Below are 14,875 nucleotides of genomic sequence, written 5' to 3'. Positions count from 1 at the left end.
AATAAATTGTGGTTACGTTCATGCAATGGAAAACTGCAAAATAATAAAAGGAACCAACTTCTGATACAAAAAAATGGGTGAATATTACAGACATTATCATGAGGAAAAACGTTGAATACCAGAGAATATACAAAATATGAATTCAATTTGGAAAACAACTTTATTAAGATAGAATGCACTTGCTATGCCTTTCACTAGTGTATAATTCAATAGTTTTTAGTATATACACTAATATATACAACTACCATAAACAATCAGTTTTGGAAAATTTCATTGCCTCAGAAAGAAGCTCTGAGCCTTTTATCTATCCTTGCATTTCCCCTACAAGCCTGAAATAACAACTAATCTACTTTCTATAGTAGGTTTCACATGTTTCACATAAATGGAATCATATAACACATGGTTTGTGACTGGCTTATTTTACTTGGCATATTTTCAAAGTTCATCCTTATTGGAGCATGTACCAGTACTTTTATACTTTTTATTGTCAAAGGTTACATTGTATGGATGTGCCATATTTTGTTAATCCATTCATGAATAGATGAAGACTTTGGGCTACTATAAGTAATGCTGCTGTAACCATATACAGCTTTTTGTGTGGAGACACTTTCACTTTTCTTGGGTGTATACCTCACAGTGGATTTGCTAGCTTATATGTTAACTCTATGCTTAATCATTTAAGTGTTTCCCAGTGTCTCTGCACTGTTTTACACACCCACCGGCAACAATGAGCTTTCAGATTTCTCCAACTCTTTGACAACACTTATATTATCTTTTTTAGTCTGGCCATTCTAATGAGTGTGTAGTGGTACCCTGTTGTGGTTTTCACTTTCTGGTGATTAATTTTTCTTATGACCAGTAATATCAAGCATATTTTCAAGTGGTTATTGGCTATTGTATATGTATCTTCCTTAGAGAAATATCTAACCAAAGTTTATCTTAGTTTGTTTTATGTTGCTATAGCAGAATAGCAATAGCAGAGTGCTGAGACTAGGTATTTATAAAGGAAATAAGTTTATTTTGGCTCATAATTCTGAATAACAGAAAGTCCAAAGACATAGCAGAGGTATCTGCATAACATGGTAGAAAACGAAGAAGGAAACAAGTACATACAGAAGAGACAAAACACAAGGAAGTAGCCTCTTAGCAAAGAGGCTCACTTCATCTGCTCTTACGGCAATTCATTCAGTCCCTTGAGAATAAGCATTCACCCAGTCCCTTAATCCCTTAATCCCTCTTAACTACCTAATCAGCTCGGAAAGGCTTCACCTCAGAACATGACCACAATGGCAATCAAATTTCACTGTGCTTTGTGGAGAGAACAAACCATATGCAAATATCACAGAATCTTTGCTCAATTTTTAAGTGGTTTATCTGTTTATTATTGCCTCGATTAGATATACGATTTTCAGATATTTTCTCTGATTTTCCAAATTGCTATTTCCCTTTTTTATAGTGTTCTTTGAAATACCTTGTGTTCCAACTTACCTATTTGCCTCTTGTTGCTTGGACTTTTGATGCCACATTTAAGGGTCCATTGCCGAATACAAAGTCATGAAGTTTTGCCCCTGTGTTTTCTATGAACCTTAGCATTTTAGCTCACTTTTGGATGTTTGGTCCATTTTGAGTTAATTCTCTCTGTGGTATGAGGGAAGGCTCCAACTTCATTATCACGCGGCTTTTCTCTTTTGTGGAAAATTAGTTGGTGAAAGACACATGTTCGTATTTCTAGATTGCCAATTCTCTTTTGTTGATGTATATGTCTATCCTTATGCCAGTAGCCTGACGTCTTGTTATGATTGCTCGGAAGTAAGCTTTGAAATCAAGAAATGTTTTAGTCATTCCACTTTGTTCTTCTTTCAAGCTTGTTTTGGCTACACTTGAATTTCCATATGAATTTTACAATCAGCCTGTTGGGTTCCCAGCCACTCCCCTTTCGGGGAAAACATCACCAGCTAGGATTCTGATTGGGACTGTAATGAATCTACACATCATTTGGCGGAATATTGTCACCTTAGCAGTATTAAATCCTTTAATACGTGAACATAGGATATTTTTTCATTTTATGACATCATATTTTCAATTATGTTTTATAGTTTTTAGTGTACAAGTCATACAGTTGGTTCAGTTTATTCCTAAGTATTTTATTTTTAAACTATTGCAAATAAAATTCATTTTATTTTCAGCTTGCTCATTGCTGATCTATAAAAACGGAATTCATTTTTGTATATTGATCTTATTGAACTTGTTTATTAATTCTTTTTTTTTTCTCTGGTACCCGGAACCGAACTCATGACCTTGTGCTTGCCAGGCAGGCGCTTTGCCACTGAGCTAAATCCCCAGCCCCTTGTTTATTAATTCTAATGACATTTTATCGAATTCCCTAAGAAGACAGTATTGTCTTGTGAATAAGGTTTTTATTCTTTTTATTGCTATTGTGAATGCAATTGCTTCACAGACCTGCAAAATACATGAAGCAAAAATTGATGGAACTAAAATGAGGAATAGACAAATCCAATACTATTCTAATAGTTAGAACTTTAATGCTCCTCCCTCAGTAATCAGTAGAATAAGCCAACTGATACTCAATATGGATACAGAACACATGAACAGCTACCAAGCAACTTGATCTGATGATATTTATAGAACACCTTACCTCACAATAGCAAAATGCACATTTTTTTTTCAAATGTGTGTGCAACATTCATCACCATAAACCATATTCCAAATCTTAAAACAGACCTCAAAAAACTTAAAAGTATGGCAGGGAGTCTGAGTCTGTGCTATAATACAGGGGAAGATGGTGGCAGCTGGTGCTATGATGTTATCCCTATTTCAGTAGAAATGGCCGTGGAGCGGGCAGCACAAGGTGCGGGGGCTCTAACCCATGATTCCCAGTGACCCTCAGCAATATGAGCCCTGCTGGGCCACACTGCTTGCTAAGGCTGAGAGGCATGAGCGAATGGGGTTCTCATAGGCCAGTGGCCGTGTTAGGAATTTAAACCTCTCAGAAGTGTATGGTGGAATGAAAGAAGACAAGTAACCAAGGCTCTTTTGAGATTGTGTAAGCCCAGGATATTACTCAAGCCTCCATTTTCCTAAAGCTGTTTGACATAAAGCTTCATTGAGTATGCTGTGGAATGGGCCGCAAAGAACACACATGGCTGCCTTAAAACAGTTATTTGGCCCCTGCTCCACTGTTCCAAGCGAGTGCTCCACTGTCCTGGAAATAGACCAAGATAATCGAATCCAGAAAGAAGCAGCAAAAGAAGAAACAAAAAATCTAGAAAATTGTTTAGTTTGCAAAAGCTAAACAATTTCAAAAAGATTGAAAGTATGAACATACTCTGCAATCAGAGAAAAATTACTTGAAAAATTATGCTGAGGTTTCTTTGGATTTCATAATGGTATTAATTTGCTAAATTAAATCTAACCGTATAGAAGAATCTTGCTAGTTTTTATCTCAGTACTGTAGTAATGTTAGGCTTGGTTATCAAAGGTTATGGGTATTTATTGGATGTTAATATATAGGTTAGCATTTATTATACAGGTTGAGAATCCCCAATCTGAAAATCCAAGACCCAAAGTGCCCCCAAATCTTAAACTTTTTTTAAGTTAGGCATCAAGCATAGGCATAATATTAAATGTGAAAATTTTCACACCTGAATTTATGTGTGGATTATAGTTGAAACACAAGTGCACTAAAACTGTTGCATAAAATTATCTTCAGGCTACATGGAGCAGATGTATACGAAACATAAATTTTGTGTTTAGACTTGGGTCTCATCCTCAAGATATCTTATCTATGTATTCAAAATCTGAGAAAACTCCAAACACTTCTGGTTATAAGCATTTTCAGATAAGAGATATTCAACCTGAAGTACAAATTTTTTATACCTGATTTAGTCATTTACCATTTTTGCAGCTTTTTTACTGAAATAAAGACATCCTGTGGAGAAAAATGACTTTAGATTATTAACTCTATAGATAGTGATTTAAAATGGGGTCTATTGTAGAAAAAGATATTAAAATTGCCCTCTCTGAGGTGAAAAGTGTGATTTGGCTGAAAAGAGATAAAGTATATTAGTCATATCTTTTATCATTATTGCTTATTTCTTGGAATGGAATAATTTCTGGCTTCTCAAAGCAAAATAATATTAATGAATACTTCTATTTTCTCCATTTTTCTGGTTTTAGCCTTTGAGACAGCTAGTGATTATCAAGACGTTCTGCATTTTCAAACCTAATTTTATGAAGAATTCTCTTTATATCTTGACTACATATAATACCACCTACTGATACACCAATTTTTGTACTTATCCACACTCCATTTTCTTAGAGAGGAGTTGCTGAGAAGCGTCACACTATGATTTAAAGCTTGCAGTCAAATTGCCAAACACTTGGAACCAGTTTTGTTCTTATGCTAATTGGAACTGTGATGCAGTGTAAATGGCTTATGAAATAATTTGCTGAGTACATAGATGCCACTTTTGCTTTTTATTCTGTTTTTTGTTTTAACTCATACAGTAGTGAAATTCTATTCATTTTAATCAAACAGGTTCGAGGTGAAATTAAAATTTCAACCCTTCCCTTGCCCCCTTGCTGAGGACTGAATCCAGGGTCTTGCACATGCTAATCAAGGACTCTGCCACTGAGCTTCAGCTTTTTATTTTTTTATTTTAGGATAAAATCTTACTAAGTCTCCAGGCTGACCTTGAATTTGCAATCCTCCTTCCTCAGCGTCCTGCTGTGTAGCTGGTGTTATACGTGTGTGCCACCACGCCTGGCTTCAAATTTGTTTTAAAGAACTCTGAAAGAGTTAACACTTCAGTCATACTTCATAAAAGGTAAAGAAAGCCTTAGAGTCCGGAAAAAAATTTTGTTAAGTGTAGTACTAATTACATGAATAGGATAAATTATGTCAAAATGAGGATGTGCTATTACTAGAAGTGTTACACTAAAGGATTTTCCTTTCAGTAAAGTAGTAAAATGGAAACTTTTGACTATTACACATGGTTTACATTAATTAATGACCAAAATGGGTGTCGTGGTGCCTATAATCCCAGTACTCAGGAAGCTGAGGCAGGAGGATAGCTGGGAGTTTGAGGCCAGCCTGGGCTACATAGTGAGTTCAAGGCCAGCCTGCACTAGCAAGTGAGACCCTGTCCAAAAAACCAAACAAACAAAAAGAGCAATGAAATCAATTGGGATAGAAGTAAAAATATTTGTTACCTCTCATGAAGTGACACTGACTGGAAAGGAGCACAAAGGAACTTTCTAAAGTGTTGGAAGTTGTTCTTTATCATGATCTGGGTAGTGATTGAATAAGTTTAAACATACGTGAGAATTCATTACGCTGTTTGCTAAATCTTAGAGCTCTTCATTCAGTTTACTGTATGCATGCTATACTTTAAAACTATTTTAATATTCACCCTACCAAGGGTGAGTGAAAACTCTCTACCTAGTATGGTTCATGTCATCTGATATAAGATTCTTCCTGTGGTGATACTCAGAAAGTACTATTGACTGACTAAATGAAACGATTTGGGGCTGGGGATTTAGCTCAGGGGCAAAAGCGCCTGCCTGGCAAACGCAAGGTCGTGAGTTCGGTTCCTGGTACCGGAGAAAAACCAAATAAATAAATAAATAAATAAATAAATAACTGAATGAAACGGTTTGGAAACTTCTACTTGGCTAGAAGGAAAACCACTGCATCATGTCTTCCATTTAACTCAGTCATGAGGGTGAGCATAGGCATAGTTGCATGTTCGCAGAGGCAGTTACACATTTGGTTTTAATTTGAACCTTAATGACAGTAGCAGGACCTTTTCAGGCTAATTTTTAGCATCATGGAAAAAGGTTCAGACAATGTGTACACAGTGCTAGTGAATGCATTAAGGGTGCTGAAATTAGCAATAAGCTTACAGATTTGAAAATGTTTTAAAAGCCTATCTTCGGAGGCTGGGATGACCTTCAAATTGAAAGTAAAATTAATTTTCCGGAAAAGGAAAATGTCTACAGAGAGACTGAACAGAAAAGAATACTGCAATGAAATCACAGAGAATGTTGCAATTTTTTTCCCCTTTCTTAGGGGACTTCTCAAATGATCCATGTGCGACACTGCTTCTATTATACGAGTTTGAAGTTAAAGCCAAAATGAATGATCCGTCGCTGGACAGTTTCCTGGAATCGGTGTGGGAGCTGCCTCATTTAGAAGGTGAAACGTGAAACAATCGCACGTATGGGCTATATTTATGCTTTTGTAAGGCTGGTGCCCATTTAGATCCTGCTATTTTCTTTGCTTTCTTTACTCTTCTTACCTCCAGGTGGTGAACAATTTTTCTTCCCAGAACTTTTTTCTCTCTCTCTAGTGGCACCCTTAAACTATTTTGTATTACAGTCCTGTGTGCAATTATCTTTTTCACTCTATGAGAGTATAATCTCCTTAGGGTCATGAGAAATAATTACATGTATCCATTGTATTTATAAACTCTAGGGAAGTGCATTGCTCATAATACGCACTCACGGTTATTCTGTGTGTGGAATTTAATTATGTAACTACACAATAGGGGGAGCTCAAACTTCAGAATGTTAGGTTTTTCTCAGCTAGCTAGAAATAGTAATCGCTTCACTGATCAAAGGGGATACAATCTTAGCGATGTATTTAAAATGTACAGAGAAATATCGGAAATGTGTATAACTCAACTGCCACTCTCAGCTTTCTGGTTGAGCTGTAAGTGGTATTTGAGGGCTCCAAGCCTTTCGTGGGGGAGTACACAGTAGGAAATGGCCTAACTATCTTCCCTTTTCCCCTCTCACCCTGCTCAGGAAGCAGAAGTGTGGTTCGTAGAGGTACTAGGTCACCTCACGCACACAACAGTCACGTTTGCCTTTCCCTAGTCGTGCCAAGACAGAATTCCTAGAGCCATGAAGCATGTGTACCTTACGAACGCATGATTATGACCACTGCTCCTGTATAAATCCTGTATAATGGAACTCCAATTCTAGAGGCCTGATAAAAGAATCAGAAAGCTTTAGGGTTAGTTATTTCTGATACTCTCTTGTCAAATGTTTCCTATGTTTAGCATCTGGCAAAAACCCCCAGTATATCATGTTAGATCTGCTATTGATTAGTGCCTTTTACTGATCCGCTTTCTCTCTCTTTCTTGGTGTGCCCTTCCTTGACTGTGACTCCTGAGACTGTCGCTTCACCTGACTGTACGCAGGGTCACAGAAAGAACAGCAGGCTTTCTGTTGATGTTTACTGAAGAAAGGGTGGAACCTGGCAATGCTAGTCCGCCCAGAAAGAAGAGGCTCTTTCTAAAACAATCTGTGGATTCATCATTTTATAAAACTCATCTTTATTGTGCGTGTGCGTGCGGGTGCGTGCGTGCCTTGTATGCGTGGTTTGTGGATCTGTTTCAGGCAAGTTTCATTAGAGGAAACAAGTTGTAGCATGGGATCAAAACCAATGGATAAGATGATGGTATCTGCAACCTTTTTTCTTACCTTCCTTTAGTATTAGCAGTGGAAATGCCTGCATATTATCCTTCTGTTGCTCTCAAGGCCTTGAAAAGGGTTTATTGCTTCACAAAAAGAATCAATTGAGGTTTTGAAATAAAGGTTAGTAAACATAATTCAGTATCTAATGCAGGCTTTTTAATAGCCAGATGAACTGTAGTCAAAGCCCTCCCCCAAGTAAATTTAAAAGATGATGAGGGGGCACAGCTCCATACTGAGCAGAAATTATTTAGTATGATCAAGGAGTCTGGTTTTCCCAAAGGAAAGAGAGAAAAAAAGGTGCTTTTATGTTTGAATATATATATATGCATATATATATATATATATTTGAATATATATATGCGTATATATATACATATACGCATATATATAAGAACCTCCCTTATTTTTATTACTAAATATTCCAAGTGTTCAGAAAAGCACAGAGACTAATGACATAAACACCAGTGCAACCACCATGCAAATTTAATAATTGTTAACATTTTGCTTTATTTGCTGAAATTTTTTTCAGCAGCACTTTTTTTAAAGCACCAATAAATGTTGAATAAAATATTGTTTACTGGAGAGTATTTTACTCTCCACGTCCAGACATGGAAAAAGAACATGTGTGATTTTCCTGTGGAAAACTTCATTACAGCCCCTCCGTTCTGTGGCTTGAGAGTTCCCCTGGAATTATTCTCAATTAAATCCCAATTCCCTTAGCCATTTGTGGAAGAAACAAGTTGCTTTAAAATGCCTGTAAATTGGACCAGTTCATAAAATATAATAAACAGCTATGATTCTTTTATGCAGGAAACTAAAAAAGAGTGAAAGACAACCACTGGCATGATAAAAAGAAAGACTGGCTGACCCCTTTCATAGCTTCAAACATCTGTCTTCTGATATTAGGGCCCAGATAAAAGTGAAGGAAGAACAGAAGTGTTTTGAAGCTCTTAGTCTGGGATGAGCTCCAGGTTTTACTTATCTTAGTCATAAAGTCAATGATTTCTTTCCTTGTGGGTTGATTTTCTCTTTTGATTTTCAGCGAATGCATGCGCAATTTGATTAACCTTTCAGTGTCAGATGAGGTATCAAGTGCAGAATTCTGTCCCTTGGAAGAAGTTTGGGGCCATTTTGAAGATGCTCTGCGTCTTATTAGCCACACTGTAAGTCAGATGGTGCTATTAAATTGTCAGGGAATTTTAAAGAACGGAATTGTCTTGCATATTGGAAATTAAATAGAATAGTGCTTTCTGATATGTTTTGAGATCTATTCACATTACAGTGTAGCTATGCACTATGAAATTTCCCTCGGTTTATGAACTATAAATAGGAAAAAGTAGAAATTTTCTGATACAAATATACTATGGATTATCTAGAAATAGCAGTACCACCAGGCATTTTGAATTGTTTTATATATATATATTTTTTTTTTTTGGTTTTTCTCCGGTACCGGGAACCAAACTCACGACCTTGTGCTTGCCAGGCAGGTGCTTTGCCGCTGAGCTAAATCCCCAGCCCCTGTTTTATATTTTCAAAGCCTGGAAGAATTGTTACTTCCCATGTGATGATAATAACATTGCGGAAAAGCTTATTATCATCACCGCTGTTTCTCAGGCAGGTGAAAAAACAGAAGGGACAGGGAAAACATCTTTTAGTCCCTCTTTGGTGATTCCTTGTTCTTTTTAGTGCAGATTTTTTTTTAGTGATTTTTTTTTTTTTACAAATTAGCTTTATTGAGGTGTAAAGCTAATTATAAAGTCCACCTACTGTATGTGTACAGTTCAGCAAATTTATACAGCTCTGCAACTATCAGCACAATTTGGTTTTAGAACATTTCCATTACCTTAAAAAGTTTCATTTTGCCAATTTCACTTAATATAATGTTTTGGGGGTTTGTTCATATTGTAGTATCATTGGTATTTCATTCTTTTTTCACAATAATATTCTATTAAATGGTTTTAGCACATTTTATTTATTAACTGGTAGACATTCGAGTTGTTCACATTTTTTGGTTACTATGAATGCTGGCGCTATGTACAGTCGTATACAAGTCTTTGTGTAGCATATGTTTTCAGTTCTCTTGGATATACACCTATGAGTGAACTGCTGGATCATTTGGTTATTCCATGCTTAACTTTTGTTTACTGTTTTTGTTTGTTTGTTTGTTTTTTCTTCCGGTACCAGGAATCGAACTCACCACCTTGCACTTGCCAGGCAGGCGCTATGCCGCTGAGCTGAATCCCCAGCCCTTAACTTTTGGTAAAGCTGCAATCTGTTTTCTAAGAGTTCGCACCATTTTACAGTCATACTAACAGTGTATGAGTGTTCCAATTGCTCTACATCCTTGCCAGAACTATTAGTGCCCGTGTTTTTTTAAACTGGTAATTGAACCCGTGTCACACTGGGCTTCATCTCTAGTCATTTTTACTTCTTAAGACAAGGTCTCACCAAGTTGCCCAGGTTGGCCTTAAGTGTGTAATCCTCCTGCCTCAGCCTGAGCAGCTGGGATTACACCACCACATCCAGTGCATCTTTTTTTTATTGTGGACGTCCTAGTGAGTATGGAATAGTAGTTCATTATGGTTTGACTTGTAGTTCCACGTTGACCATTTGTTCATGTGCTTCTTGACTGTTTACATTTTTTCATTGGACAAACGTCTGCTCAATTGTTTTCCCATTTTATTTCTTAAACAGAAGTCTGTAATCCATTTGAGTTAAATTCTGTGCATAATATGAGGTCTAAGTGTTTTATTGTTGTTTGTTTTTGTATATGAATATCATTTCCCTATTGTTTGGCTTTCTCACTCATAAAATAGGAATGAATACCTGCCTTGACTGCCCCGCACCGGAGTTGTAAGAATGAATAGAAATAGGATGTGTATTGTAAACTTTAACAGCTCATACACATGGAAAGGTGATATTGCTATTATAAGGGAACTATAAATATTGAGAAGTTTAGATTAAAATCACACAGAAAGTCATTATTTGCATCCATATTAATACCTAAGGATCTGCTGTGGACTTAACTGCTTTTTCATATGCAAATAAATATCTACAAATCATAACAGAATGATAGTGGAACAATATAGCAGGTTGACAACCTGCTACAAACTTGCACTGAGTAGCCTAGCATTCTCCTAGGGCTATGTAATTATTCTCTGTGTGAATTTAAATTGAAACAGAAACCTTAGCATTGAATATGTTCTATCTTTTCTTTTACTCTCTTTTGGGAGGAAGAGAAAATTTCATTGCTAAGCCGTGAGCTTTACCTCGTCCCTCAAGTGTGTTTACCATAGTAACTAATACAAATTAAAATTAGATCATACTGTAACTGCAAGTTGATCAGTTTCCATATTCTCCATATGAGAACAAAATGTCTCTCCAAGTATTTTGGTTTGTCACTTTTATTCTGTCTTATTACAGTTTCAATTCTATGGCTCTTGGATCACCCAGTCTTAATATTTTTCTACTTTTCTGATGAGTTTCCCATCCACTGTTGCTCATCCCTCCAACATGAGCGCCTATTTAATCTTTTTATACAGACATTAATTTATCTTAGCTCTTTACCTCAGATATGTTGTTTTTTCTTGATTGCTTGGATGTGCTATGCAGCTACCTTGTTTTAAATGTTTGGGAGAAAATTATACCTTTGTTTGATTGACTTGCTTAATGATTAATCACTCATTCATTATTTATTCAGCAAATAACCTTTACTAAATGCCTCCATACACTGGCAAAATGTTTGTTGCACAAAAAAAAAAGATCACAGCATCAAGCTTTACAGTTTACAAAGCACTCTTATGTCCTTGCATCCATTATCTCATTTGACCCCCCAAAGCAATTCTGCCAGGTTGGACAGTGCTGCTATTATGCTTAACTCGCAACTGAGGAAATTTTTAAGATTCAAAAGGGTCAAGTTCTAATGAATGAGAGTTAGGAATAGAACCCTGGTCTTTTGATCTCATGTCTTAATTTGAGCTGCTATAATAAAATATTGTACTATAGACGCATAGCTTATAAACAACAGAAATTTACTTCTTCTGGTTCTGGAGGCTAGGAAGTACAAAATCAAGGCACGGATTCAGTCTCTGGTGAGGGTCTCCTTCCTTGTAGAGGGTCATCTTACTGTTACCTCACATGGCAGATGGGACAAGGGATCTCGCTGGATCTCTCTTGCAAGGGCATTAATCCTATTAATGAGGGTTCTGCATTCTTTACCTTATCACATCCCAGTTGCCCAACCTCATAATTCTATCATCTTGAGGATTATGATTTTAACGTATGAGCTTGGAAGGGGCATAAATATTCAGCTCGTTGCTTGTCAGGTTCTTTCCTCTAAAATATACAACTTTGCCAGTCTTGCTAGGGAATTTCATTTCAAAGGAAAGGCTCAGGTTGGTAATCAGAAGCTAGCGCCATTGAAAAAACTGAGGGGGACGTGACATAAGCTTATGCAGTCAAGCCTGTGTACTGTATAATAGGTTCTGATTCTAAATTATTTTTAAGAGGAAGTAGACTGTTCAGGTTGCTTCTTACTTTAAGTTTTATTTTTAAGTAATTGGAGAACCACACGCACTTGTAAGAAAACACAGAGAAATACTGTGTACTCTAACTTCTCCCAATGATAACATCTTTAAAAACCACAGCACAGCATCACAACTAGGATGTTGGCATTATTACAGTCAAGATAGAAAACATTTCTACCACCATAAGGAGTCCTCATGTTCCCTTCCACAGCCCCCTCTAACTTTCCTCATACATATCTTAAACAATAGAAATAAAAAAACCTACTGGAAATCACTAATCTATTACCAATATCTATAATTTTATCAACTCAAAAATAGTATAAGCTGGGCACAGTGCCACATATATGTAATCCCAGTACTTTGAAAGGCTGAGGCAGAAGGATCTCAAGCTTGAGCCTGGCCTGGACAACTTAGTGACTTAGCAAGACCCTGCCTCAAAATAAAAAGCAGAAATAAAGATTGGAGGACGGGGGCTGGGGATTTAGCTCAGCGGCAAAGCGCCTGCCTGGCAAGCGCAAGGTCATGAGTTCGGTTCCCGGTACCAGAGAAAAACCAAAAAAAAAAAAGATTGGAGGATGTAGCTGAGGGAGAAATAAGGTCCTGGGTTCAGTCCCCAGTAACACATGCACATTCTTTGTGTAAAAACATCAAGTGAGAAAGGCAGGATAGATTTTCATAATTTGAGGGGTATGTTTGCAACAATATTAAAATAAAGAGGGCAGCCAAGACCAGGACTCTGTGCCCCTGGTGTCTAGTCCTGTCTATACCACAAACATACTTGTGTGACTTGGATAAGTGGTGCCATCTCTCTGAGCCTCTGTTTCCTTACCAACAAAATTAGATTTCCAGAAACTTCCACTTCTAGAATGGTAGCATAGGAAGCTCCATGTACTTACTTCCCAACAAAACAACCATAACTAGTGAAAATAGAAAAAAAAAAAACAATTAGGCTGAGAACAAGGGCTCATGCTGAAATCCCAGCTATTTGGGAGGCTGAGGAAGGAGGATCACAAATTGGAGGCCAGCCTGGGCAATTTAGCGAGACCCTGTATCAAAGTAAAATTTTTAAAAAAGGCTAGGAAATGGAGCTTAGCGGTGGAGGACTTACCTACTATGCACAAAATTCTGAGCTCAGTCCCCACTACTGCAAAACAAACAAACAAGTAAAACTGCCATTTAAAGTCTCTAGAAAATTCCCTAAGAGCATACAGAAAATAAAGATCTATTCAAGAGAATCTACTAAGTCTTGGTAATCTACTAAATCTATTCAAGAGAATCTACTGTAAGAGTCTGAGACAGTAAAGTCCATGACCTACTCCTTCCCTGCCCTCCTCTAGCTCAGCATTTTGGAAGCTCTACTCTAGGCGAGTGTGGCAATGTTGTCAATGCCCTCAGTCCCCAGTCAAGGGATGTAGTATTCTGCCAGGAAGGCTAGGCTGCCAGAACTTTTTACCCCAAACTGAGCTTTAAGATCCTAAAGCTACATTCCTGACAAGGGTAGTCAAGACAATAAGAGCTCCCTTCCTTCACCCAGCCCCCCACTCATAGACCAGAGGATCTACCCTGGGCAATTCAAATCAAAATTATTTGGGTCTTGGTTGCCCTCATCACAGCTCACTCATTGGACAGAAGTTCCCCACCCAAAGAGGTAAGCCAGGAAAATCAGAGACCACCACCCTACCCAGCCCCCTACATTGAAAGTAAGGATGTCAGTCAGAGAAAAGAGGTTAACTGCCTCCCCCACAGAGGCTAGATTTTGCCCAAGGGGAGAATGCAGTCCATAAGAACAGAGAGCTTCAAACCAAAGGGACTAATTGTGTGGGGAAGTTCAAGCCAAAGTATGCTCTTGAAAACAATGGATATTTGGGTGGTAAGCAATAAAATGAAAGATAGTGTCTCTGTTTGAACCAGAAGCTAATTCACAGCCCAGCTATCTTCTCAGAAGAACCATGGAAAGAGAGCTAAAAAGGGCCCTTCCAGGCTCAGAACAAACCTAAAAACTTTGCCTCAAAAACTGCCGCTCACAGTCACTGGAATCCAACTGGATCAGACTGTGGAACAATTCATGCATCATAACATGGAGGAATTAATACAGTAATCTTCGTGCAATTAATGGAGCCTAGCAGCAAGGTGTGCTACCAGCAGAGGTAGTCGCTGTTACAAAACACCATAGAAAGAGATAGACAAAACACTGTCATCTAAGGGTGACTATGCACATAATCAAGACTGTGTCCTCTGAGAAGCGGTACAAGAGATTTTGCATGTGAGGGAAATACACTTTGCTAGAATGGTCCAGTCATGTTACTAAACAAATAAACATGCAGATAATAATAAGTCCCAGGATAAAGGCAATGAGTCTCAGAGTTGCTACAGTGCATTTCCTGTAATGTTCAGTTTCCAGCAAAGTAAAATGAGAGAGTCAAAGAAGCAGGAGAACGTGACCTATACCAAGGGGAGGAAAAAAAACCACAAGCATCACAAACTATCTGTGAGAGGGCCTGGATGTCAAAGATGTTAAAACAATTGCTGCAAGTATATTCCTAGAATTAGAAGACACCATCCTTAATGGAGTAAAAGAGAGCTGAGCACCGTGACACACACCTGTAATCTTTGCACTGAGAAAGGCCAAAGCAGGAAGATTATAAATTTGAGTCCTAGCTGGGCAGCTTAGGGAGACCTCATCTCAAAATTTTAAATATAAATAAATAAAGGGTTGAGGATATAGATCAGTGGTAGGGTGTTCTGAGTTCTTTCCCCAGTACCAAAAGGAGGAGGAGAGGGGGAGGAAGAAAAAGAGAAGAATAAAGAGGGTGTGGAGGAAGAGGAGGAAAGAAGAAGGGGAGGAG

At 37.6% G+C, this 14,875-nt stretch overlaps 1 protein-coding gene across 1 annotated transcript in view; it reads left to right on the top strand.

Annotated features, from left to right (window-relative positions):
• Positions 1-14,875, top strand: part of Tex11 (testis expressed 11) — a gene marked incomplete at its 5' end in the record, with an annotated part of 374,380 nt that overhangs the window by 320,152 nt on the left and 39,353 nt on the right. The window contains 5 exon segments of the mRNA XM_005401706.1: positions 6,092-6,224; positions 6,226-6,239; positions 7,520-7,578; positions 8,314-8,327; positions 8,546-8,666. Coding sequence (XP_005401763.1) covers positions 6,092-6,224; positions 6,226-6,239; positions 7,520-7,578; positions 8,314-8,327; positions 8,546-8,666 — 341 coding nt within the window.

Source organism: Chinchilla lanigera, unplaced genomic scaffold (assembly GCF_000276665.1).
Source record: "Chinchilla lanigera isolate Chin_1 unplaced genomic scaffold, ChiLan1.0 scaffold00074, whole genome shotgun sequence".
Taxonomy (NCBI): domain Eukaryota; kingdom Metazoa; phylum Chordata; class Mammalia; order Rodentia; family Chinchillidae; genus Chinchilla; species Chinchilla lanigera.
The sequence above is the reverse complement of the archived record's forward strand: the minus strand, read 5'-3'. Positions and strand labels throughout refer to the sequence as shown.